The following is a 24,345-nucleotide window of genomic DNA, read 5'->3' as shown; positions in this document are numbered from 1 at the left end:
ATACCATGTTATAGAACCTGAAGTTCTCATTACTTGCTTATGGATGATATTACCCAAAACACTAATATTATTTGTTCCTTTCCTGTAAGAAATGTCAAATCTCAACATGTTTGACTTTGTTGCTTGGAGGTTTCCAGAAGAAACTATCTAAAGTGGACTCAAGATGTGAAAATTCATCTGACTGCAAAGAAGATGAGATCAACAATCAATGCTAACAATGTCGTCATTGAGACTTTTAATATGAGTGCCATAATTTTCAAAAAGGAAACATATGGAGAAAACACTCCAAGTTAAGTATCCGATGAAGAGGATACACAGACTCTTTGGGTTGCTCTGGAAAAGCACTTTCACCATCATATGACCATTTTCTTGCTTGAAGCAAGACATGATTGACAGAACAAAATTAGCCCATATGATCGTCTGCCACTTGGCCAAAGCCCAAGAGGCCACGTAATCAGGCTCCACGTGGCCAAGGCCCACGTGGTAGGAACCATGATGCCATAACTCAGCAAGCCCGAGTTGAAAGGAACACTGGTCAGGCCTGTCGCCACCAGAATCAACATGATCTTTGTTATCGATGTGGAGGAATTGACTGCTGGTCCCGCACATGTTGTGCGATAACCGAAGCAGTAGATGAGTATTACGCCGGTCACGGAACTTGAAATACCAACTTTATTGAAGAGTAATTTTTTATCGATTCTACACTAGAGATCATGGATTTTCAGGTAGTTTCTGAACATACCGAGGATTAGAACTCGAAGACATGGGTATAATTGGCCCCTTGTGCCATATCTATTTCATCTTAATGAATGAAACATCTTCAGATTTTGGTGATTTATGTTTTCAATTATTTTGGATTATAGAAATGTGGTTATGTTCGAATATATTTAATTCAATAAACTCATTTATACATGTGATCCATTGAATTAAATTTATGAATAGACATATTTTGTGGGGAAGTTTGTTGTCTGGTTAAAAGTGCTATTACGCTCACCATACTCCCAGATCGGAGATACATTTCAAACTTATTGTCTATTCATACCTCTGTGACAACCGTATCAGGCCAATCCAACCTGATAGAGGGTTATGGCAAAACCCACTGTATATTGTCCGATGGTACTGAACCTACCATTAATGAGGCCTTATAATCTCTACGTTCCAGAAGAATGTTATTGAGTATTAAGGATATTCGAATCAACGGTTATCACGTTGAAACCACTGAGAAAAATGAGTGTAATATCTTTGCATAATCTCCAAAGTGTGTGGCCAGAAGCATACATTGGAGAAATTGGAATCTGTTAGCTAGAAGCTAACTAATTCAAGCAACTACTTGCTATGGCATGACCGTTTGGGACACCCAGGTCAAAGTATGATGCTCCGTATCCTCAATTCATCGCAGGTGCATCCCCTTCTGAATAAGGGTCTTGTATATAATGACATACTATGCCATACTCGTTAAGAATAGTTAATACTAGACCATCATATGCAAAGACTAGTACATACACCACCATTTTTTTGCACAGAATGCAAGGAAAATTTGTGGACATATATATCCAACCACCATGTGGACCAGTTGAATATTAATGGTTTTGGTTGATGTATCGACAAAGTGATCACATGTTACACTATTGTCCACAAGAAAACGCTGCTTTTGCTAAACTCTCACCCAGATCATGAAATTGAGGGTTCACCACTCGGATTATCCCATAAAGTCTATAAGACTTGATAATATCGGAGAGTTTACATCGAAGTCTTTCGATGATTATTGCATATCCCTTGGGATTGATGCCGAACATATAGTTCCCTACGTTCACACCTAAGATGGTTTCGTAAATAGAATCTTGGTAATGCGCACCAAGCTTCTAGTTTTTGCGTGGGGCTATGCAATCTTGCATGCACCTATATTGGTCCCGTTGAGGCCCACTGCTACCAACCTTACTCCGCGTTACAGCTGGTGACTGGGTACGAACCTGATGTTTCGCACTTACGCGCATTTGAGTATGCAGTTCAAGTGCCAATTGTGCCGTCACAACGTACAAAGTTGGGTCCTCAACAAAGGATGGGCATACATGTCAATTATGAGTCCCGTTCATTATGTGCTCTTTCACTACTAGAAAAATGCCCTCAGACATCGGCCAAAAACCGATGAGAAAAAGAATCCCGACCGATGTCTTAGTGGGTGATGAGAAAGATCCAGAAAATCCAGACATCGGTTTTTAGCCGATGTCTAGTATTAGTTTGGACATCAGTTGCTCATTATAAAACGATGTAAATAGGTTTAAATGATAACAAACTTGCATGTTTTACTATTGTTAAACCCTCATTTTATTGTATTTAATGCTTAAAGAAATATAGATCATACAACACAACTTTGCATTTTAACATCGTTATTGATTAAGAAACGATGACTAATACTGTTACAGACATCGGTTCCCATAAACATTTCTTATTGTTCATGATTTTGAAGCGTAATTTGCCACATATACCACGATTTTAGATTCAATATACAAAGTCTAGTATTGTATGAACCGATATATTTACTTAGATTAACATCAGTGTGTAAGGAAAAAACGATGTCTGGTACTCAATAATATATCGTTTTTGACAAAAAATCGATGTCTGTATATTTTAGTAACATCGATTTTCATTTTGTAATTGATGTCTGGTACTCAGTAATATATCGTTTTTGACAAAAAATTGATGTCTGTATATTTTAGTAACGTCGATTTTCATTTTGGAATTGATGTATCTCTATTACTGGACATCAGTTTTTATGGTTAAAACTGATTTCAACTTTATATCTAGTCATCAGATTCTATAGAGAGGATGATGTCCACAAAATATGTAGCTGCTGCTATAAATTGCAATTTCGACAGTTGACAAGAGCTATTTTATCTGAAATCATCATCCTTAACAGTTTACAAAATGGGCAAAATAAAACTCCAATTCACCTACTACAAGGCTAGCCTAGCAATTAGTATTCATTTTTGTTCATAACGAGAGAATAAACATAGCTGTGAGAAACAAATAAGACAAGCTTCTTTCTTGTCTTCTTCAAGCTTCACTTTGACAAGAGTAGGAGCTCATCACAATTCCATGGCAAGCAGCACTTGACCTTTTTATGTTAGGGGATATGGAACTTTGGGTCTTTGGGTATAGTTGGATGCTTCATTGACTTGAAACATAATCAAACACGAAAGCATAAGAAACCTTCACCACATCAAGTTATTACATGGACATGCAATTATACATGCACTCCTTTGTATGAAAGTCAATTAGAAATGACCATAGTAATCGATGTACAAGAAAACAAAAGTATTGTACATGTTGTTATCATATATAACAGGAAAAACCTTGGAGTTCTCTATTATATGCAAGAACTTCTTCAACTTCAAATATGACTGAAAGATGCAAAAGAGAAAAAGGGATCAAGTTACTATATTTACCACATGTCTTCACGCTGCATAATTACTAGCTCATTAAAACAGGGTACTAGTAAACAATTTGATGGTCTAATAAATGCTAAATTTTGATTGGTCTGAACCTTTCCTCAGAAAGGGAAACGGAAAAAGAAAAGAAAAACTATAACGAACTCACTTTGTAAAATTCTATGAGTTCATCAGCTCTTAAGTTCTTCACCTAATAAAGATATCAAAATAACATGAAATTAGTGATATCTATAAATTGAGAAAGAGATTTTGCAAAAATATATTCACATAAACTACTGGTTTACAGCAGATGCCCTAGTGAAACAGCAGATGCTTCACTGGTTTACAATATAAACAAGTAGATGAACCAAATATTAAAAGCAACCAAATCTAACAGATACACCTCAGTTGCTTGAAAACTCGACACTACTTTGAGTAGTTTGCAGATTATTTAAATTTAGCAACATAAAGACTCATATCTTCAAACAAACCAAAGAGTGACTCACATCTTGAAATCTAAATTCCTTGTTAAAGGACCCATCCAAGTGGAACCATAAATTAAACACTTTCATCACTAAACAGATAGGGTCAAATTCAAATTACCTGTTTCAGTGGCACAAAACTTATGCTTGAGGGTGGCAAAGCCTGAAAATGGGAAGATATAAGTAACCAGTAGTATTGACACTATACTTGAAAAAGAACTTAGCATTCAAAATATTTCGGTGCAAACAATGTGTATCGAGTTCTTGAGAAGCAACTACTTAGGTGAACATGCATTACTATAGAAAACCTTCAAAATTGGTTTTCTGCAAATGCGTATAAAACCATCACGAGACACTAAACTGATATGGTAAGCAAATGGTTTCAAGATTGGTGAAAATTTTCACTTTTTCATTCCTAATGACGAGAGTTTCAATAGAAGATATGAAGAACTGAAATAAATTTAGCATAGGGTCCCAACAACTGAAATAAATTTACCACATGATCCAAAATACTATAAGAAAATGCATAATACATATAATAGCAAATAGAACAAGTATTACAAAAGTCCACATCATATGAGAAAGGAGCTTGTATTGTGTCCAAGTCATGAATCCCAATGGCAACTAGGCTATAAAACAAATGGTATATATATGTAAGGACTTTACTAATAAGACACAGAAAAGAAAAAAGGGCTAAGAAGATCAGGACTGGATGAGTTGGACAATTGCAATATGTGCGTAAACAAAATTGCTAGTCCCCAGAGGAAATTACACAACTCAACATGAAAAAGAAACTTAAACAAAAAATAGGTAGAAGAAACTACACAACTCAGCCCTTGCTCCCAAAATAGATAGGAAAGCTTTGTGTCACAGTTCAACTAGAAGATAGCAACTGCATATGATCTTTTCACATTTATGTGCCAGTCGCATGCAAGAAAGTGAAACCTATTTGGCATTTCACATGATCAGGAATCAACTCGTTGATATGCTCTGGAGAAGCGCCGGACAACTGTAAGGAGAATAGATTAGTCCAGGCATTAATTGGTTATGAAAACACGTTTCACATTGATTGAACTACCAGCCCAACAGTTATACATGGTATCCATAATAGAGATTAGACAGGAAGATTCAAAGACCAGACATTCTGCCAACTTGAACCATACTTTAGTAATTATCATTACTTAATTTTATTCAACTTAAAATAGTTGATGCAAGCACACAATAAACTGAAACCAGGTACTGTTGATGACCTCTGTAATTTATAGCAGTCAACAACAAGTTTTAAGAGTTCAAGCCAGAATCTTTTACATGAATTTCAAATAAAGCACAAAGCTTCAACAACCGAAAGCTTTTGAGTTGTTCTGAAACTATTGAACCAGTCGAAAATTCTTTCAAAAATATAAATAAGGACTTGGGTTTCATGTCACTACTACAAAAATCGAAACACACAACACTCATCACACAACGGAACAGAAATCCGCTGTTGTGTGTTAACACAAACTCTGTCAGACAACGGTACAATTCTGTTTCTGTTGTGTGAATGTAAGCAAATTGAAAAAAAAAAAATTAGGAATATATCACACAACTGAGTTAAGACGTTTCTGTTGTGTAAATGGGAAACTGATTTCCCTCCATTCTGAGCTCATAATTCCCTCTCAGAACAAGCTCACCAACATGGAATTTGAACCCTACACACAACAGTTTTTTCTTATTCGTTGTGTGATTGAATGTTGTATGAAGTTCAAAAAATCCTACTAGGTGTACCTTGTGCAAGATACACAAATTTGTACAATAGATTGTTAAAGATCTGTTGTCTGATCATGGAACTTGGTTGCAGAGCGCGGCAAAGTTTCACTCAAATCAAACATATGTAGGCATAGGCGGCAATTTTCCCTCCCCTTGTTTGACTAAATTTTTACCTATATACATTCACACAACAGATTCTTAACCATACGTTGTCTGACAGACTTAAAAAAAAAAAAAAAAAAATTCACTAACTTACCCGCGAGTCCGCGACCACGTTTCAATAAACTTCTCTGTCTTCCCCGACTCTCTCTCTCTTGCCCTCTCTCTCAATACTCCCTTATATCTCACTCTATCCTTTCCCTCACACCTTCGCCACCTTCCTCTCCAGGAAGATGTCGTCGCTAGCCAAGCGTTCTCTCACCGCCTCCTCCACTCCTAGGTCCGCCTACCCCAACTTCCTTGCTTCTGTTCTTTATCTCCTGAAATCCAAATCCTCTTTAGCGATGGAGGAGATAGAGTGCCCTAGATCCACTTTCTCTCTCCTCCTCGCCTCTAAATCCAAAGAGATGCAGAAGACTCTTCAGTTTCTCCGATTCTATAGAAAGAAAGAAAACAAAACCTCTCTCGACCAGCTCTCAACCCTCTCAGTCATCTTCTTCACCACTTTCTCTTCTGCTTCTTATACAAAATGAAATTCCTGTGCCCTCCTCACTTCTAATCCAAAGCACTAATTCAATCCCTCAATTTTCCCCATTTTCCTCTCAATTTTTCGAAATCCATACCAAATTTTTCCTCAATTGAAAAAATCGGATTGCGAATTGAACATTCTAGGGTTCCAAGTAATCGAGCAGCAGTGAGATGAGCAACAACCCGGAGAGTTTAAATTTTCGATTCTTCTGGCGTTGAGACGGGTTGAGTCTAGCCATCAGCAACTCGACTCATTTGGGGAATCTCGAGCCTCTGGTCTTCTTCGTCGAAGACCTCGATGTGCAGCAACAAATTCATTCCGTGTCGGTCGTCGTCCAGGCTCCACCAGTTTGGGCTGAACGACAAGGCGTCATCGGTGAAGGACAGCGGGAACGAGGCCTACGAGAGCATTTTGATGCCGAATCTGGATCAGCAAGGCCACCTCTAGAAGGTATGTACTAGCTTATCTCTTCCTTCTTTTTCGAAGTATGGTGCTTTTTTGGTCAAGTTTTAATTGATGTGTTCATTTTGGATTTTGTGTTGTGATTAATGGAATTGAGAGGAAATGATACTGAAGATGTGTTTTAGTTAAACTAGAATTCACCTTTAGTCTTGCGCTTCCCTCATCAAGCTTCGTCACTCTTCCTCTTCTGGGCACTCACTCTTTTTCTTTAATGTCGTGTTTAATTGCCAATAATTGCAGGAAAAGAAAAAAGTCTAGACTTAAAATTTTGATTTGATTTTAGTGTTGCTATAGAGAAGCAGAGCTTGATGCCTGGAAAGCATTCAATAGATGGTGTTGTCTCTTCATTTTTGTCCTCTGTTTAGTTTATATATGAATATCTAGAGCAGTCGTAGTTTCATTAACCAAAAAGCTGATCATATATGCATTATCAGAACTCATTGCAGTTACTTGAATTGAGATTGTATCTGAATACTTAATGAGCTTTTGTTCTATTGGTCAAGGACATGTTGAAAACTCAACGAAATCACAGGGCTCTTCTCCTTGCAATGGTTATTCGGATGATGGTACCTCTCTTTTTCTTTTTTGTTTTACTTTTTATGAGGGTCAATTGTAGTTTTTTGTGTCAAATAACTCGTGTTTGATCGTTCTGCCATTGTAGGAGAGGTAGATTGGAATTGTTTAATCAATTGCATAAATTTGAATTGTTGGAGCTTTACTTAGGAATTGCATTCAATCTAGTTTTTAAGCTTTTAGGGTTTGTTTCAAACTATATTACCTCATTTCCATTCAGGCCCTTAGGTTGCAGTGATAATTTGATACTTTACATTGCAGAAAACACAAATGAAAGCTGTATGATTTTGCCACATAACTATATAAGAGTATTAATGATATGGGCCATTAAAATTTGTGTGAGAGTTCTATCTTTAAACTATATTATAGTTTTACATGAATTTACATAGAATGTGCTATCTAGCAAAAGGAGTCTAGTGCTTTTCGTTGTCCATAGTTGACTAGTTTGGCAGAAGTTTACCCCAAAGGCAGTTTCTTGACACCTTTTGTGGCTTTGTTTGTTTGTTTTCTTTTCTTTTTTTGTTTCTAATGAGATGGACTGGATATTAGATCCAACTATTACCTTGTCACTGTAGTTTTATTTACCCTTTTTCTATCATTCAAATGGCTCATTGTGTAAATAGCTTTGATTGCAGCTTGACTTAGAAGCAAGTTAAATATGTTCAAGAACACATTCCAATCTGGGTTTCTCTCCATTCTATGCAGCCTTGGGTATGCCTCATCGTCTTTCGCTCTTGTGTTTTTAGTTTTCGTTTATCATACTTATTGTAATTTTGATGCTTAAGCTGTGCATTTTTCTGGATAATTAGGAGCAAACCTTTGCAGATATGGGATAAAGAATGTGAGTCCGGACAACCTAGTAATCAACTTCTGAGATGCTTTTTAAATTTCAAGTACTTTTATTTGTTGTTCTTGTCTCTCGAGTATGGTCTGGACTGAAGAAGCAACTCCTTAGTTTTTTTTTTTTGCTTGGTCTGAGCTTCTTTGAATCTGAAATAAGTCTTAAGGCCTACTTGTGCTGCCATTTAAAACTTATATGGGCTTCTATAGGCTTATTTGGATCTTAAATAAGTTTGAATTTGTAGCTCAAGGATTAAAGTGGTATGTTTTTTCTATTGGGTTTACATCAAGCTTCTTCTTTGTCCATTACAATATATGTGCATAGAAACTACACGTAAGATAATATCTTAATGCATGAGCTCGTTTGTTTTCCTTCCTCTGTTTTGTTGGAAGTGCATGTCCAGCTTGTGTCAATTCCTGACCTGTTGCTATATGTGCAGATATCTCCTAGGTCAAGAAGCTATGCAACTGGTATATCAAATGGTAATTTTCTGTTGGAGATGTTCCTTTTCAACTCAGAGAAATTTCTTTAGGTAATGGATTGTGGCATCTCGTGAGGTGGTATATAGACATTTTGTGTTCCTATTTGATTTCAAGGATTTCATTCTTTTAGTGTTGTGTTTGTGCTTGTGTTCCTGTTGAGTTCATCATTCAGCTCTCTAATAAATGATTGTATGCCATGGCCTTAGCTTCTTTTTTTGCAAGTGCAGGTGCCAAATATGTAGATGAGACTAATGACCTGTTTGTCTTAGTAGCTCCTCAGAATGCTGTCGAGAATTGTCTTAGTAGTATTATTTCAAATGGCTAATTACTTTTCAATCTTGTTATTTCAGCATCCTTGAAGTCCAAGGTGCAGAGGAATAAAATGAAAACTGTTGGTCAAGATAGTGATATACAGATGTCTTATCCATGCAACTTAAGGGATCAAGACAATATCTACTTCGGTATGTATTTTTGTCTCTTCATGTGTATATGATTCTGTTGTGCTTCTTTTGTCATGAAACATGGACCTAGACATGCTTTTGAAATAGGGTTATAGATTGTTTTTTTTGTTGTTGTGTGCCTTCCCTTCTGGTATTGGATGTGTGATATATATGAAAGACTGCTAAATATCAGGCTCTTATTCTCTTGAAGTTTAGTAGTTTAGTCTATTAGTTGGGTAGTGAAATTGTTCTAGTTGCTAATGTTGGGTAAAACTATGAGTTTAATTGATGCGCTTGTGTTGTTGTCCTACTGGATTGGTATGAGTAGTTAAACCTGAGATTACTAGCCAAAGTCTCCATGCTCACATGTTTTTACTGTTAAGCAATATATTTACTAGCCAAATATATTTAATTTTAAGCAACTAGATACATAGTGATGCATTCACTTTGAGGAGCAGCAACAGCTCTTATAGGAGAGTTAGTTTGACCTTTCATAAAGCTGTCAACTAACCCCCCTCCCCTCTTCTCCTTTCTTTTGTGGCCCTTAAAATTTTGTATTTGATTTCTATTTATCAGTGTATTTCACATGTTTTTTTTTTTTTTTTTAATTCCTTGGACTCTAGAGTTTGAATCTCAAATTATTGAAATAACTATTTGAATCTTGGCTTGTTGCAGGGATATCAAACTAGACAACATTTACAAGTGATGTTGTCTTCGACATGTAAATTAAACTGATGTTTGGTAAATAATCTATGTTAAGTTCTGGATAAAGATATATTATTGATCTCCCCTCACTAGGTGTTATAGTTTTACAGCTAGCTTATGGTTGATGGAGTCACTAATGGTCTGTTTAAAATATTAAAGGCTCATTAGTATATGCATATGATTGTCATTTCCTTAGTGACAGAATGAATGAAACTTGTTGGAGTCTATTGGCCTATGTATGTGATAGGAACTCTTATAAATACTCTTATGTAAAATTACTCCTTGGAGCTTATAGCTAGTGGATTTTTGGCATTTTGTTAATAAGCTGCAGTTAATGTCACGTTTTTACATGCGTCATTAATCTTTAAATGTTTAGCAGCAGATTATGTTGCCAAATTTACATAATCTTTATTGTTCTTGTATATCAATAAACAATCTCATGATGGCACTTTCCCTTTACATTGCTTTACGTTAATATTTCCCACTTTTCTAATTGGTTAGGGTATAGTTGACAAATTGACTGATTGCAATTCTAAGTTTTTGGTTAATCTGATAGTTATCTAGTCTGCCTCTTATACCAACTCTCAAGACCTCATTACATGTTTTATTGATCTGCCATTTTCTGGGTTTCATCTTTTGCAAGTGTGCTGCCAAAGTATTTCAGCTCAGAATGGTCAGTGGCCAAATTTCACTTGCAGGAAGGTCTGCAGCATATTGTTGCCTTTGGCAAGCGGAAGAATACCATCATGATCATTGGCATGGATGGAAGCTAGGTACCCAAAATTGCTTCCTGGTTTCCTCACTTTTGTTCATGTCTTGATTCGTGATTTCAATTTTGTAACAAGAATATAGTGAATCAATTGAAATTTATTGCAATGCTTATAAAATTGTATATGGTGAATCAATTGAAGTTTGTTTGATGTATCAAAATGGCTTATTCCATGTCATTTTGGCATCTTATAGCAGAAAATGATGCAAAAAATGAAGATGCTGATATTGAGGGGCTCATCAAAGCAGTTGCAGATCAGGTCGCCAAGTAGTTGTCAGTGGAACAGCAGTTGGAATGATATCTAGGAATAATTTTATATCAGCTTTTGATTCAAGTGTACGCAGCTAAGAATGATTTCTTGTTTGGTACATTATCTAGTTACTTGAATGTATGGATGTTTGAAAAATGGTAATGGAATGATATGAATTAGAGTATTGTTTTTGTGGTAATTACTACCTAATTTGATTACAATATTCACACCACAGCTAACCAAATAGAGTAGTTGTGTGAACTAACAACCAACAACAAAAGAAAACAAAGTTCTGCTGTGTGAGATTCATAACACACAACAGAAATGAAATCATATCTGTTGTCTGAGTAATCAACAGACAAGGGAGATAATTTCACTTCAGTTGTGTGTTATTAATTTCAGACAACAAAGGATGAGTAATATCTGTTGTGTGTTACATATCTCCGACAACAAAGAATGAGTAATATCTGTTGTGTGTTATGAACCTCAGACAACAAAGAATGAGTTATATCTGTTGTGTGTTATGAATCTCACACAACGGTGAATTCCTTCTTCTGTTGTCTGAATGTACCGACACATCCCCGTGCATGCCATGCTAGGCACATGCCTGTGCATAATTCACAAAACGAAAACAGATATTCTGTTGAGCAAAGTATTGTCACACAACGGTGAAATCACCGTTGTCTGATTTTTCAATCACACAACACTCGTTTAGACCACAGTGAGGCTGGTCATCACACAACTACAAATACCCGTCGTCTGATTAACTTATTGTAGTAGTGTGTAAAACCATCACCTTTTCTTTCCCACCACAGACAATGCCCAAAACTCATTTAATCTTATGCAACGATTCCTCAGGCCAATCTCAATCCAACACTTTACAACCATATGCTGATTCAAGTTTACGTTTTTCACTAAACTACTCAAGAACATAAACTTAGTTACAAATAGGTTGAAATAGCAAGACCCTGCCAGGCAGCCATAACCAAATACGATCATCAGAACTGTATGTAATATGAAATCAGAACATACTTAAAAATAGCAGACAATCACAACAGGAAAACATGATTCATATATAGGACACCATCATAAGCTATATACATACATACTCAACGTGAGGAGGAAAGGAGTGATCTACACCAAGCCTCAGGGCAAAAGGCTCTAATTTTAAAACTTCAATTTCTTGAGTCTCCCTTTTGATGTAAGGATTGTACCCCGAAGATGATGTGGAAGTGGGAGGCACAGAAACCGAATCCTTCTTGCCATCCTGCAATGGCTTACCACTATTGCTAGTAGACCTCTCCACTTTTAACACCTTCCCAAGAAACCTTAGCCTACCCAAACAAAATTCCACCAACCCAATTAGCAACATTACATTACATTATCAATACATAACACATTTACTTTGTATCAATCACGAAATAGTTTGTCATACCCATTCAACTGACACTGTGCTTGGTAAGCCAAGCCTTCATTTTGGAAATCCACGAAGGCACAATTTCTCATCCTGTAGTTATATTCAAACATTACAACAACAACAAAAACGGTAAAAGAGAGAAACAAAAACAATTGAAAAAGAAGATAAGGGAGTAGTATGGACCTGCTGGTAGGAGAGCACGAGCGAACAGAAGAAGCACCATAGTGGGACAGTAACTGGAACAGGGTCTCTTCAGGAATGCCTTCTGGAAGGTGACGAATCAATAGACTCGCCCTACTGCTACTTGGTGGTTCTTCAAAACCCAAATGTTGGTCTTCTTGCTGCTACATCGTCTCAAGTCTCGAAATTGAGATATGGATTTGGTCGAACACAGAGATTGAAGCTGAAATTTGTTGGTTCGGGCTAGTACCTATTGGTGAAATTTCGAGGGATCATTAAAAATGAAAAAACAATCCAACCTTTTTCCAGTACCAAATCAAAGCTTTAGTAAATTTTATTCTTTTCTTAGAAATTAGAACTGACAACTCAAAGCCCAAGCTTCATTCACCAGATCTAGATCCATCGGAACAAAGAATGTGAATGCGTACCAATTCAGCTACTAAAATCTCCAAGTACGATCCACAGATAAGAAACTTAGCGAAACCTATCCCTCTAATACAGTTTCTCTACAACCGAACGATTCCAAACAAATCCGAAATCGGAAATCGAAAAATCCAGTTCACGATAGAGCTTAGAAGAAAAGTGAAGGATCACGAAGCTTACACTTTCCACCGGCGAGCTTACGCTTTTCCCTGCAGAAGATCCTGTAACCCTTGTCCTTCAACGAACTCGGCGAAACGCTTTGGAGGTGAACTGTGAAGAGTTGAATAGGGTTTTGGCGGAAGCAAAATCAACTCGAAGCGAGAAGAGAGAGAGAGGATGCACGTCCGAGAACAGGCTCGAGGCGGCTCAGGTCGGAGAACCAGCTCAGGTCAGACAACGAGCTGCTGCAGAAGGAGGCGCGCGCTGAAGTGGAAGTGACAATGAGGTCGACGCGAAGGAGGAGGCGCGCTCTGGAGTCAAAGTGAGAGATAGTAATTAGGGTTCGAAAGTTTTAGACAAAGCGAAAAAAGTTAAGTGTTGGAGGGAATGAAAGTTTAGTCCTCCCGCGTTTCTAAAATTTTTAACTTAGTCCCTCCGCATTTTTGAAAAAATTTTGAACGAGACTTTACATATCGGTTAATTTGACGACCGATGTTTATAATCACAATAGAAATCGATATTTCATAAACCGATGTTAGGATGTATTTTTTACATCGCGTGCAATTCCGACCGATTTAATAGTGGTGATGTCTGATGACATAATTCTAGTAGTGTTTAGAGCCCTTGACAGACGATCTCTTTACCGCTAGATTTGCGGATTGTCACTTTGATGAGACAGTCTTCCCGCCGTTAGGGGGAGATAAGAACGTCACCATTCCTGATGAACGGCGTGAATTAACATGGAATGTCCCCACAATGTATCATCTTGATCCCCAAACTGCTTGAAAATACTGAAGTGTGGACAATTCTAGATCTATAGAGACACTTTCTCTGATCTAGCTAAAGTGACGAGATCACATATACCTGCTGCAAATGTGCCTGCAAGGATAGATGTCCCTGTAGGACGCGTCGCCCCAGATGGACGAGGTACGACCATGGCGGCTAACCAGTCACATGTCCCTGCCCAGAAGCGAGGTAGACCACTAGGTTCGAAGGATTCTTATCCCCGGAAGAGGGTAAAACTGGCACCAACGAATCAACTAAACATCGCGATCTCAACTGATCCATCACACGAGACAATTCCGGATTATGGGTCTGTCCTAGAAGAGACGACGTTGGGGGACGCTCCAACGTCTGAACCCACTCCCGAGAATAGAGAAATCTAGGTAAATTATGCATGCTTAAGTGAGATTTGGAATCGGAATGAGATTATCATCGATGATATATTTGTATTCGCAGTAGCTACCAAAATTATAAATAGCAATGACATCGAACCTCGCTCCGTTGATGAATGTCAACGTAGAGACGACTGGCCAAAATGGAAAGAAGCAATCCAGGTCGAATTAGATTCCTTGACAAAGAGAAAGGTGTTTAGGCCTGTCGTTCCCACATCTCCCCATGTTAAACATGTAGGATTTAAATGGGTATTTGTAAGGAAGTGTAATGAGAAAAACGAGATTGTGATACACAAGGCTCGTCTAGTGGCGCAAGAATTTTCTCAACTCCCTGTGATTGATTCGAGGAGGCGTATTCTCCCGTAATGGACGTCTTAACGTTCCGCTACCTTATCAGTTTGGTAGTTTCCGAAAAACTGAATATGCAGCTTATGAATATGGTCACAGCTTATCTCTATGGAGATCACGATACAGAGATATACATAAAAGTTCCTGAAGGACTTAATATACCCGATGCAAATAGTTCTAGACCACGAAACACGCTCTCCATTAGTTTTGAGGCGTTCACTTTATGGATTGAAACAATCTAGACGGAGGTGGTATAACCGTCTAAGTGAATATTTGATCGGGATGGGATATGTGAATAATAAACTATGCCCATGCGTGTTTATTAAGGAAACAAGTTCCGAGTTTGCAATTATGATGGTCTATGTCAATGACATAAATTTGACTGATACTCCTGAAGAAATCAAGGAAACCGCAAAACACCTGAAGTCGGAATTTGAGATGAAAGGCCTTGGGAAACAAATTATTGTCTCGACCTGAAGTCCGAGGACAGTGCAGATGAAGTTTTAGTCCATCAACCAAATTACATCTAGAAGATGTTAAGACGCTTTAATGAGGATAAAAGCGCACACCCATAGTCGTCCGAAGTCTAGAAAGAACCGTATCGTCCTGCAGATGATAACGAAGAGATATTGGTGCCAGAAGTCCCATATCTAAGTGCAATAGGCGCATTATTGTACTTGGCTTAATGCCCTAGACAGGACATCTCATTTGATGTGAACTTGTTAGCTAGATATATCTCTGCGCCAACACGCCGCCACTAGAATGGCATAAAAGACATTTTTCGCTACCTTAGAGATATGGCGGATATGGGCTTATTCTATCCCTACGCATCAAGGAATGGATCAAACCCCCTTGATCCTCAGAATGATGCTTGCCTTGTTGGATATGCTGATATAGACTATCTATCAGACCCGCACAAGGCACGTTCCCAAACTGGTTATGTCTTTACCATTGGGAATACTGCAATTTCTTGGAGGTCTACGAAACAGACACTTGTTGCTACCTCTTCGAATCATGCTGAGATACTAGCTCTTCAAGAAGCAGTATGTGAATGTACATGGCTAAGAGCCGTTACAAAGCATGTTCGAAGCACATGTGGACTGCATTCCACCACTGATGAACCAACCATTATCTACGAGGATAATGCTGCTTACATAGAGCAGATAAATATGAGTTTCATCAAAGGAGACAACACCAAACATATTGTACCGAAGTTCTCCTTCAATTAGCAACAACAGGAGCATCAGAAGATTGAAGTTAAGCAGATTTGATCTGAAGACAATCGTGCAGACCTTTTCACCAAGTCAGTACCAAAGTCTACATTCTAGAAGCATGTCCAAGGTATTGGTCTACATAAACTATCTGAATTACCTGAAATGTAATTTTCAGGGGGAGTATCATGAAGCATACCCACTTGACCATCGTGTACTCTTTTTGTCCTTCGTCCAGGGTTATTTTGTCCTACTGGGTTTTGTTACCTGGCAAGGTTTTAATGAGGCACATCTTTAGCATGGTCACCCCACTTATACTACATCCTGAAGATGCTTTGATTCGACATATACATGCATTTGCTCATCTTTTCCCTTCGACCACGGGTTTCTCCCACTGGGTTTACTGGGCAAGGTTTTGGTGTAGCAACTTTAATGCATCCCTCTCGTAGACATACTACCTACTTATGGTGCGGATAAGAAGACTTCACCTATCTCTAAAGCTGTGATACTGCTACTCCACACTCAAGCGCGTTGTGCTCTTTTTCTCCTTCGACCAAGGTTGTTTTTTTCCCACAGGGTTTTTATTACTTGGCAAGGTTTTTGACGAGGCAACGTAGAAGCGCTCAGCCTATGCAACACTATTGACATGGAATATCCAAGGGGGAGTGTTGTAAATATTTGTGGATAATCATGTAAATAGATGTTGAGTAATAGGTGCCTATCCCTATAGATTGGTGATTGATAGGTTGTAATTGTAGGAGTGATTGGATTGTAATTAAGCATTACCCTTTTGTGTACACCATGTAGTCCTATATAAGGCTCCTCATGGTGAGATGAATATGACACACATTCTATTCTCTGTGTCCAAACTCTCTCTCTCTCTCAAAAACTTTTCTGTTTTACAACCATTAGGTAAATATTACTTAGGGGACTGCAGATTTCCAAATCTGACGCAGACGGATTGATAACTAGGTTTACCAGTAATAAACCTAAGCAAAAGGGTTCTGGAGTCCACCAGAGATAAAAAGAGAATAATCTAAATTTTATTGATAATAAGATAAAAGATGCGTTCTGCAGCCTTAAGGCGGTTTATTTATAAGAAAATAAACCCTAGGGCGACTAACAATGAAACCCTAAAGCCCATGGGTAAAAACAAAAACAACCCGAAATAACTAGGAAAACCAAAACACCGGAAAATAGAAAAATGTAGTTTTGAGGCCCTAAACGACCCCGAAAGCCCGAAAAAGGCCATAGGTCATGGCATAGCGACGAGTTTGATTTCTGGCGCAATTCCCTTTCGAAAAGGTAAGGTGCGTCCCAAACGGACTCCGAGGAGCTGTTTCGCGTCTACTAATCACTTTTCGTTTTCCTCCTTTAGCACGATCCAACTGTTCTTCAAATTGGGCTGCCATCTGTTCTGCATCAGTCTCTTCCACCTCCGAAGAACTCGACCCCGAGTTCTCTTCAGGATAAAGAGCCTCATCTTCACGAAACTCATGCAGATCAGCAACATTGAAAGTGTTAGAAATGCCCATCGAATCTGGAAGTGCAACAACATAAGCATTATCATTGATCTTCTTCACCACTTTAAAAGGACCATATTTTCTGGGCTTCAGCTTGTTATAGGTACCAACAGGAAATCTCTCATTCCTCAGGAACACCATCACGTCATCACCTTCCTGGAACACTTTAACTCGCCGATGCTTGTCAGCTGCAGCTTTATACTTTGCATTAGTTTGTTCCAGCTTGGCCTTAACTGATTCTCGAACAAACTGCACATCCTTGGCCATACTTTCAGCAGCAACACTAACACCAGGAACTTTAGGAAGCTTTACCAAATCCACCACATGTCGAGGAACAGCAGTATAAACTAATGAGAATGGGGACTTCCCTGTTGCACTATGTACAATGCTGTTATATGCAAACTCCACCTGTGGCAAAGCATAATCCCACTGTTTGGGCCTATCTCCACAAACACTCCGAACCATGTTACCCAAAGTTCGATTAGTAACCTCTGTCTGTCCATCCGTTTGAGGATGAGCTGTGCTGCTACGGTTCAAGGCTGTTCCAAACATTCTCCACAACGTAAGCCAAAAGTGACTAAGGAATTTCGTGTCTCTATCAGAGGTGATGGACTTGGGCACTCCATGCAAACGAACCACCTCCCTGAAAAACAGTTTGGCTATATTGGACGCATCAGCAGTCTTCTTACAAGCTATAAAGTGCGCCATCTTAGAGAACCTGTCAACTACCACAAACACAGAATCCACACCTCTTTGGGTACGGGGTAATCCCAGCACAAAATCCATAGCAAGATCCTGCCAAATATCATCAGGAACAGGTAAAGGAAGATAAAGTCCTGTGTTTTGGGACTGACCCTTAGAAACCTGGCAGGTGTAGCACTTCCTCACGATAGTTCCTGCATCCTTTTTCAACTATGGCCAGAAATACCTCTCCTCAAGGCTAGCAATAGTTTTGTCTCGGCCTAAGTGTCCACTCAAACCCCCTCCATGCAGATCTCTAATAAGTTTCTCTCTCAACGAAGAACTAGGGATACATAGCCGATTGCCTTTGAATAAATATCCTTCATTCACATAAAAATCTGCAACTGCATTATTGCTACTGCACTTGGTCCAGATCTCCTTAAAATCAGTATCTTCCTCATACAACTCTTTCAAGAGCTCAAACCCCACAATCTCCTGGGCTAAAGTGACCAGCAAGGAAGCCCTCCTACTCAAAGCATCTGCCACCCTATTAAGAGTACCAGATTTATGTTGAATCACAAAAGGGAATTTCTGCAGAAAACTCACCCACCTTGCATGCATCTTATTCACAGTTTTCTGACTGTTAAGGTACTTCAAGGCTTGATGATCCGTGAACAGTAAAAACTCTCTCTGAATCAGGTAGTGCTCCCATTGCCTCAATGCTCGGAACACTGCATAAAATTCTTGATCATAAGTACTCCACTTCTGACGAGCTTCACTCAGCTTTTCACTAAAGAATGCTACTGGTTTCTTCTCTTGTGACAATACAGCACCTACTCCCACGCCACTAGCATCACATTCAACCTCAAAAACCTTATCAAAATTAGGAAGAGCGAGAACTGGTGCAGTACAAAGTTTCTCCTTGATCAAGGCAAAACTCTTCTCTTGTTCCTCTCCCCACTGGAATTTGCCTTTCTTTAAACATTCAGTAATAGGGGCAGTAATGGTACTGAAATTCTTCACAAACCTCCTGTAGAAGGTAGCTAAATCATGAAAGCTCCGCACCTCAGAAGCTGTTTTTGGAGCTGGCCATTCTCTTATAGCTCGTACCTTCTCTTCATCAACCTGAATGCCTTCTTCTCCAACCACAAATCCCAGAAATAATAACTTGCTGGTGCAGAATGTACACTTTTTCAGGTTGATGTACAGTTTATTCTCCTGTAAAGCTCCCAAAACCTGCTTCAAGTGTACCAGATGTTCTTCTTTGGTCCTGCTATATATCAGTATATCATCAAAATACACCACTACAAAGGAACCAATAAAAGGACGAAGAACCTGGTTCATAAGCCTCATAAAGGTGTTGGGTGCATTAGACAACCCGAATGGCATAACCATCCACTCGTACAAGCCATCCTTGCTCTTAAAAGCTGTCTTCCATTCATCTCCTGGCTTGATTCAAATCTGGTGGTATCCACTATGAAGGTCTATCTTGGTAAACACTTTGGAACCCTCTAGCTCATCAAGCATGTCTTCCAAACGAGGAATAGGAAACCTGTACTTCACAGTTATCTTATTAATGACCCTGCTATCAACACACATCCGCCATTGATTGCCCTTCTTAGGAACAAGGAGGACTGGAACTGCACAAGGACTCATACTCTCTCGAATGAACCCTTTCTTCAACAAGTCTTCAATCTGTTCTCTCAGAATCTCATTCTCCTTGGGACTCATTCGATAATGTGGCAGATTGGGCAAGCTAGCTCCAGGCACCAAATCAATCTGATGCTGAATGTCTCTCATAGGTGGTAACTCGTTGGGCAACTCATCCGAGATAAACTCTTCAAACTCTCCCAACATATTCTGCACTTCCTTAGGAATCACCACCTTTCCTTTTCTGCAGCCAACAACCCCTTAATCACCACTGGACAGAAAACCTCAGATTCTTTAAAGGCCTCCTCCATCTCAAATTCACTGCTAGACAAGGTCAGAAAACTCTCCCCTTTCTTTCCACCAGATTTCTCAAATTGACACACAGGAGCCATAGCAATTTTATGGTTTTTCCACATAAACAACATCACATTATCCCTGCCTTTATACGTCACATCCACATCATATTGCCAAGGTCGTCCAAACAAAATATGACAAGCATCCATATCAATAATGTCGCACATAACTTCATCTTTATAATGCTTACCAATGGATACCGGTACTTTGCAGGATTCAACAACTCGAACTTGTGGACCTTTCTTGACCCACCCGAGGGAATAAGGTGCATCATGAGGCTGCGTAGGTAACTGCAAATACTCCACCAGTTTCTTGGCTACAAAATTTTCGCAGCTTCCATTATCCACAATTAAATTGCACACTTTGTTATTAATGGAACAAAGGGACCTGAAAATATTGCGTCGATGCCCCTCCTCTTTAGGACATAATAGTACCCGCTGCAACACAATATTAACCTTTTCAGGGGACTTCTCCTCCGCAAACTCAGCCCCATCATAATCGCCATCTCTTCCGACTTCTTCTTCATCCTCATCATAATCATCTATAAGGGCAGTTCTCCTCTCAGGGCATACATTAGATCTATGACCAGGCTTGTTGCATCGATAACAAATTTCTGTTGTAGGCCTAGCATAAGGATTATTAAGCCTCTGGTTCGGGGCCCTGTTTTGAGCACCACTAGAACTGCCAGCCCCTTTAAAAGGAGGATTGGAAGCCCTAAAAGCACCTTATGTTTTCTGCAGTGTGGTTTTACCCTTGTCAGTCGAGGCGTTTGCTAAATCTGTGCTCCTTTGGTAGTTATATCTCTGGAAAGAAGAAGCTCGTGAAGGCTTCTCTAACAACTCTGCCTTCAATGCTAAGTTTGAAGCTTCTGCCATAGTATGAACAGTTTGTAACCCAATTTTGTCCTGAATGGAAGGCTTCAGCCCACTGACATAGTGAGCCACCTTCTGGCCTTCAGTTTCTCCTAGTTCATTATGCTCTGAGTAGCGTAAGAACTCAGCGGTGTAATCAGCCACTGTCCTAGTTCCCTGGACACATTCAATATACAACCTGTACAGAATCTGCTCATAATCGTCCGGCAAGAACCTCTCCATCATCAGCTGCTTCATTCTTTGCCATGTCTTAACACCCTGCTTCCTCTGCTTCTTTCGAGTGTTCTGCAATTTATCCCACCAAACTGCAGCAGTACTCTTCAATCTCCATGCAACATGCTTAACCTGCTTGTGTTCAGGAACTTCCATAATCTCAAAGAACCTGTCCACCTGAAGCTGCCAATCTAGATAATCTTCTACACCCAAGTTGCCCGAAAAGAAAGGAATTTCGGCCTTGACTTTGTAATCTTGGTCAGCTTGTCCTTGTGGTTCATATTGCACAACCTCTTCTTCAGACTCAGATTCTGAAGTATGAACAACAACCTCTCTACGTGGAGCCCTAACTCGCTGGCCTCCTTCCTTGCCTCTATTCTGACCGTTGTTGTTGTGGTTGTTTCTCTCTCCCAACAACCCACGAATTTCTCCAATCTGCTGGTCCATCCGATTGGTCTGCTGGTCCATCCGATTGTTCATGGTGTTGATGGCAGCGGTAAACGCTGCTGTGAGAGCTTCGATATCTGATTTTGTAACTTCACCCATTGCTACCAAGGTAAATAGGAGAGAAAGGGAAGACCTGCTCTGATACCACCTGACGCAGACGGATTGATAACTAGGTTTACCAGCAATAAACCTAAGCAAAAGGGTTCTGGAGTCCACCAGAGATAAAAAGAGAATAATCTCAATTTTATTGATAATAAGATAAAAGATGCGTTCTGCAGCCTTAAGGCGGCTTATTTATAAGAAAATAAACCCTAGGGCGACTAACAATGAAACCCTAAAGCCCATAGGTAAAAAAAAAAACAACCCGAAAATAACTAGGAAAACCAAAACACCGGAAAATAGAAAAATGTAGTTTTGAGGCCCTAAACGACCCCGAAAGCCCGAAAAATGCCACAGGTCGTGGCATGGCGACGAGTTTGATTTCTAGCGCGATTCCCTTTCCGGAAAGGTAAGGTGCGTCCCAAACGGACTCCGAGGAGCTGTTTCGCGTCTACTAGTCACTTTTCGTTTTCCTCATTTAGCACGATCCAATTGTTCTTCAAAATGGGCTGCCATCTGTTCTGCATCAAAATCGACGCTGGTTTTTAGCTCCATTTCGAGGTACTCGATATCATCTCAAAGATTTTGGTGGTGAAGGAAACCATCCTGTCAATGCAATTGAGTTATTCAATCTTCGTCATGCTTCCTTGAGGAATGTAATTGAGAGAATATTTGGAATATTTAAGTCGCGTTTCACAATCTTCAAATCAGCACCACCATTTCATATAAGACACAAGCAGAGCTAGTTTTGGCTTGTGCAGGACTGCACAATTTTCTTCGACAGGAATGCCGTTCAGATGAATTTCCTCCCTAACCAGAAGAAGATCCGATAGACAATCACGAAGATAATTTTGAATGGGATGATTTTCAAACCCAAGATCAGCAGAGAGAAAATGCTAATGAATGGAGAATGAGTATTGCTACTCATATGTGGACAGATGGCCAACCAAATGCCAACAATGAAAACAATAACAATGAAGAAAGTGAAAATGAAGGAGAAGGATAAATCATATCATTGTTTCAGAGACGTCTGCTTCTTTAGCATGAAACTTTTTTTTTTCCCCCGTCTCTTATTTTTGGTACCTTTTGGTTGATTACATTTGGAGGTTTTTCCTTTATTTTCTTATACATTTGTTTCATAACATTATTTGAGTTTCTCTGATTTCTACGCTAATGGACATTAGTTAACATAGCTACTGCATTGTATTCTATTCTCTGAGTACTCATAAACTAGCTTTTTTTTTTTTTTTTTTTGTAAATATTGTGAAGTCTATAGAAGTCATTCATATAAAGTCTGTAGATTTTTATAAATCAGTAAAAAGTCTATGCTAAAAAGTCAATGGTTTTAAGAAATCAATAGAAGTCTATGAACTTTTTATAGAGTCCATGGACTTTTGAAAAAATTTATCATTTAAAAAAAGTCCACATAAATCCAAATACAATACACCCCCCTTAATGTCCATGATGATTTTTTTGTTCATTACTGTGCTAGTAGGCACATAACATATATAATTTGCTAAAAAAAAAATGTAAATTTGAAAGAGAATTTGAAAACAGGGTCCTTTACTCATCATTTATTTGATCATTTTCATGTTATCTTGATGATTTATTACTCTGATCTCACATTGCAGTTTAGCTTCTGCTTTTCAATTCTGCTGCATGCTAGCTGAATTTTTCCAATTATATCAATGAGTGTGGTAATGTCAACATTGCTGAGAAACTAATTAAATTGTTGACTTGTTTTCTTCAAATTGATAATGTGTTACATGGTGGGAAGGCATGCATGAGGCTACTTTATGACAACTGATGTGCTTATAAGAAACAGAAAGAGAGTTTCTATGGCCCGGAAGAAGATACCTCAATTGGCTATTAAGTGTGGTACTTTCAACTATGTGGAAGTTATTGAAGTTGCTCTAAGTCATGGTGTTAGGATGCTTTTGTATGTGTTATATACATGTGATCTTTTTCTTGAGATGTTCATCACATAATTTATCATTTTGATCTTTGTGGGCATCTTGAAGAGTTAGCTTTCAGAAAAGTTAAATTGAGCAACAAGAAGTGGGCAGAATAATAAGACTAGTGACTACTTGTGAATTAAGCAGTGGGGAAAAAAATATTGGTAGTAGGTGTTTGGGCAGAGGGTGAAATTCTTTACATGTTGAATTGAACCAACCCCACCCTCCTCCGAAAAAAAGGGTAACATGCAGAATCACTTCCATAGATAAAAAAAAAAAAAAAAAGTTCAATGTAAACAACAGTAATTGCTGATACAATATACCTACTTCGGCATCTCTACTTCTGATGTGGCCTCAAAGTAACCAACAAATTGAGTACATTTGATGCTTATTTTGGAGTACAGTTACAAGAAGACAAGTCAGTGAAGAAATCAGCAAGGCAGATAAGCTAGATAGAATGTGCTGGTCTACCAGTTGCACTAACCCTTGGAGATAAAGATTTTGACAAAAGGAAAGAGGCAGCTCGATCACTAGAGATGTCTCAAACTGCCAACCTTGGTGACGAGGGAGATGATTTCAATTGCATAGAGTTAAGTTATGCTTTCCTGAAAGGGGAGGATACCAGGTCATGCTTATTGCTTTGTTGCCTTTTCCCAGAAGATGATGATATCTGAATAGGAGAGCAGATGAAGTATGGGTTTTGGAAAGGGTTGTTTCGCTATGTTGAACATGATTGAAATTGCCCGAGGCAGGGAAAATTCAGTGGCGATTT

At 38.8% G+C, this 24,345-nt stretch overlaps 1 protein-coding gene and 1 long non-coding RNA gene across 3 annotated transcripts in view; both read left to right on the top strand.

Moving 5' to 3' along the window:
* LOC133730324 (uncharacterized) overlaps nucleotides 1–22,624 on the top strand; it is a 35,163-nt gene extending 12,539 nt beyond the window's left edge. Inside the window, exons 3-4 of the mRNA XM_062157940.1 lie at nucleotides 13,214–13,228; nucleotides 22,440–22,624. Of these exons, the coding sequence (XP_062013924.1) occupies nucleotides 13,214–13,228; nucleotides 22,440–22,624 (200 nt within the window). The remainder of the gene's footprint in view (nucleotides 1–13,213; nucleotides 13,229–22,439) is intronic.
* On the top strand, nucleotides 6,480–9,403 carry LOC133729646 (uncharacterized). Of its 2 annotated transcripts, none has more exons than XR_009856442.1 (6): nucleotides 6,480–6,794; nucleotides 7,310–7,372; nucleotides 8,015–8,090; nucleotides 8,189–8,220; nucleotides 8,660–8,702; nucleotides 9,053–9,403. It is a non-coding gene; the product is annotated as an uncharacterized LOC133729646 (long non-coding RNA). The 2 variants fall into 2 exon arrangements; XR_009856441.1 differs by having other exon boundaries at nucleotides 8,660–8,752.
* Nucleotides 22,625–24,345: the final 1,721 nt, after the last annotated feature.

This window comes from Rosa rugosa, chromosome 2 (assembly GCF_958449725.1).
Source record: "Rosa rugosa chromosome 2, drRosRugo1.1, whole genome shotgun sequence".
Taxonomy (NCBI): Eukaryota; Viridiplantae; Streptophyta; class Magnoliopsida; order Rosales; family Rosaceae; genus Rosa; species Rosa rugosa.
The sequence above is the reverse complement of the archived record's forward strand: the minus strand, read 5'-3'. Positions and strand labels throughout refer to the sequence as shown.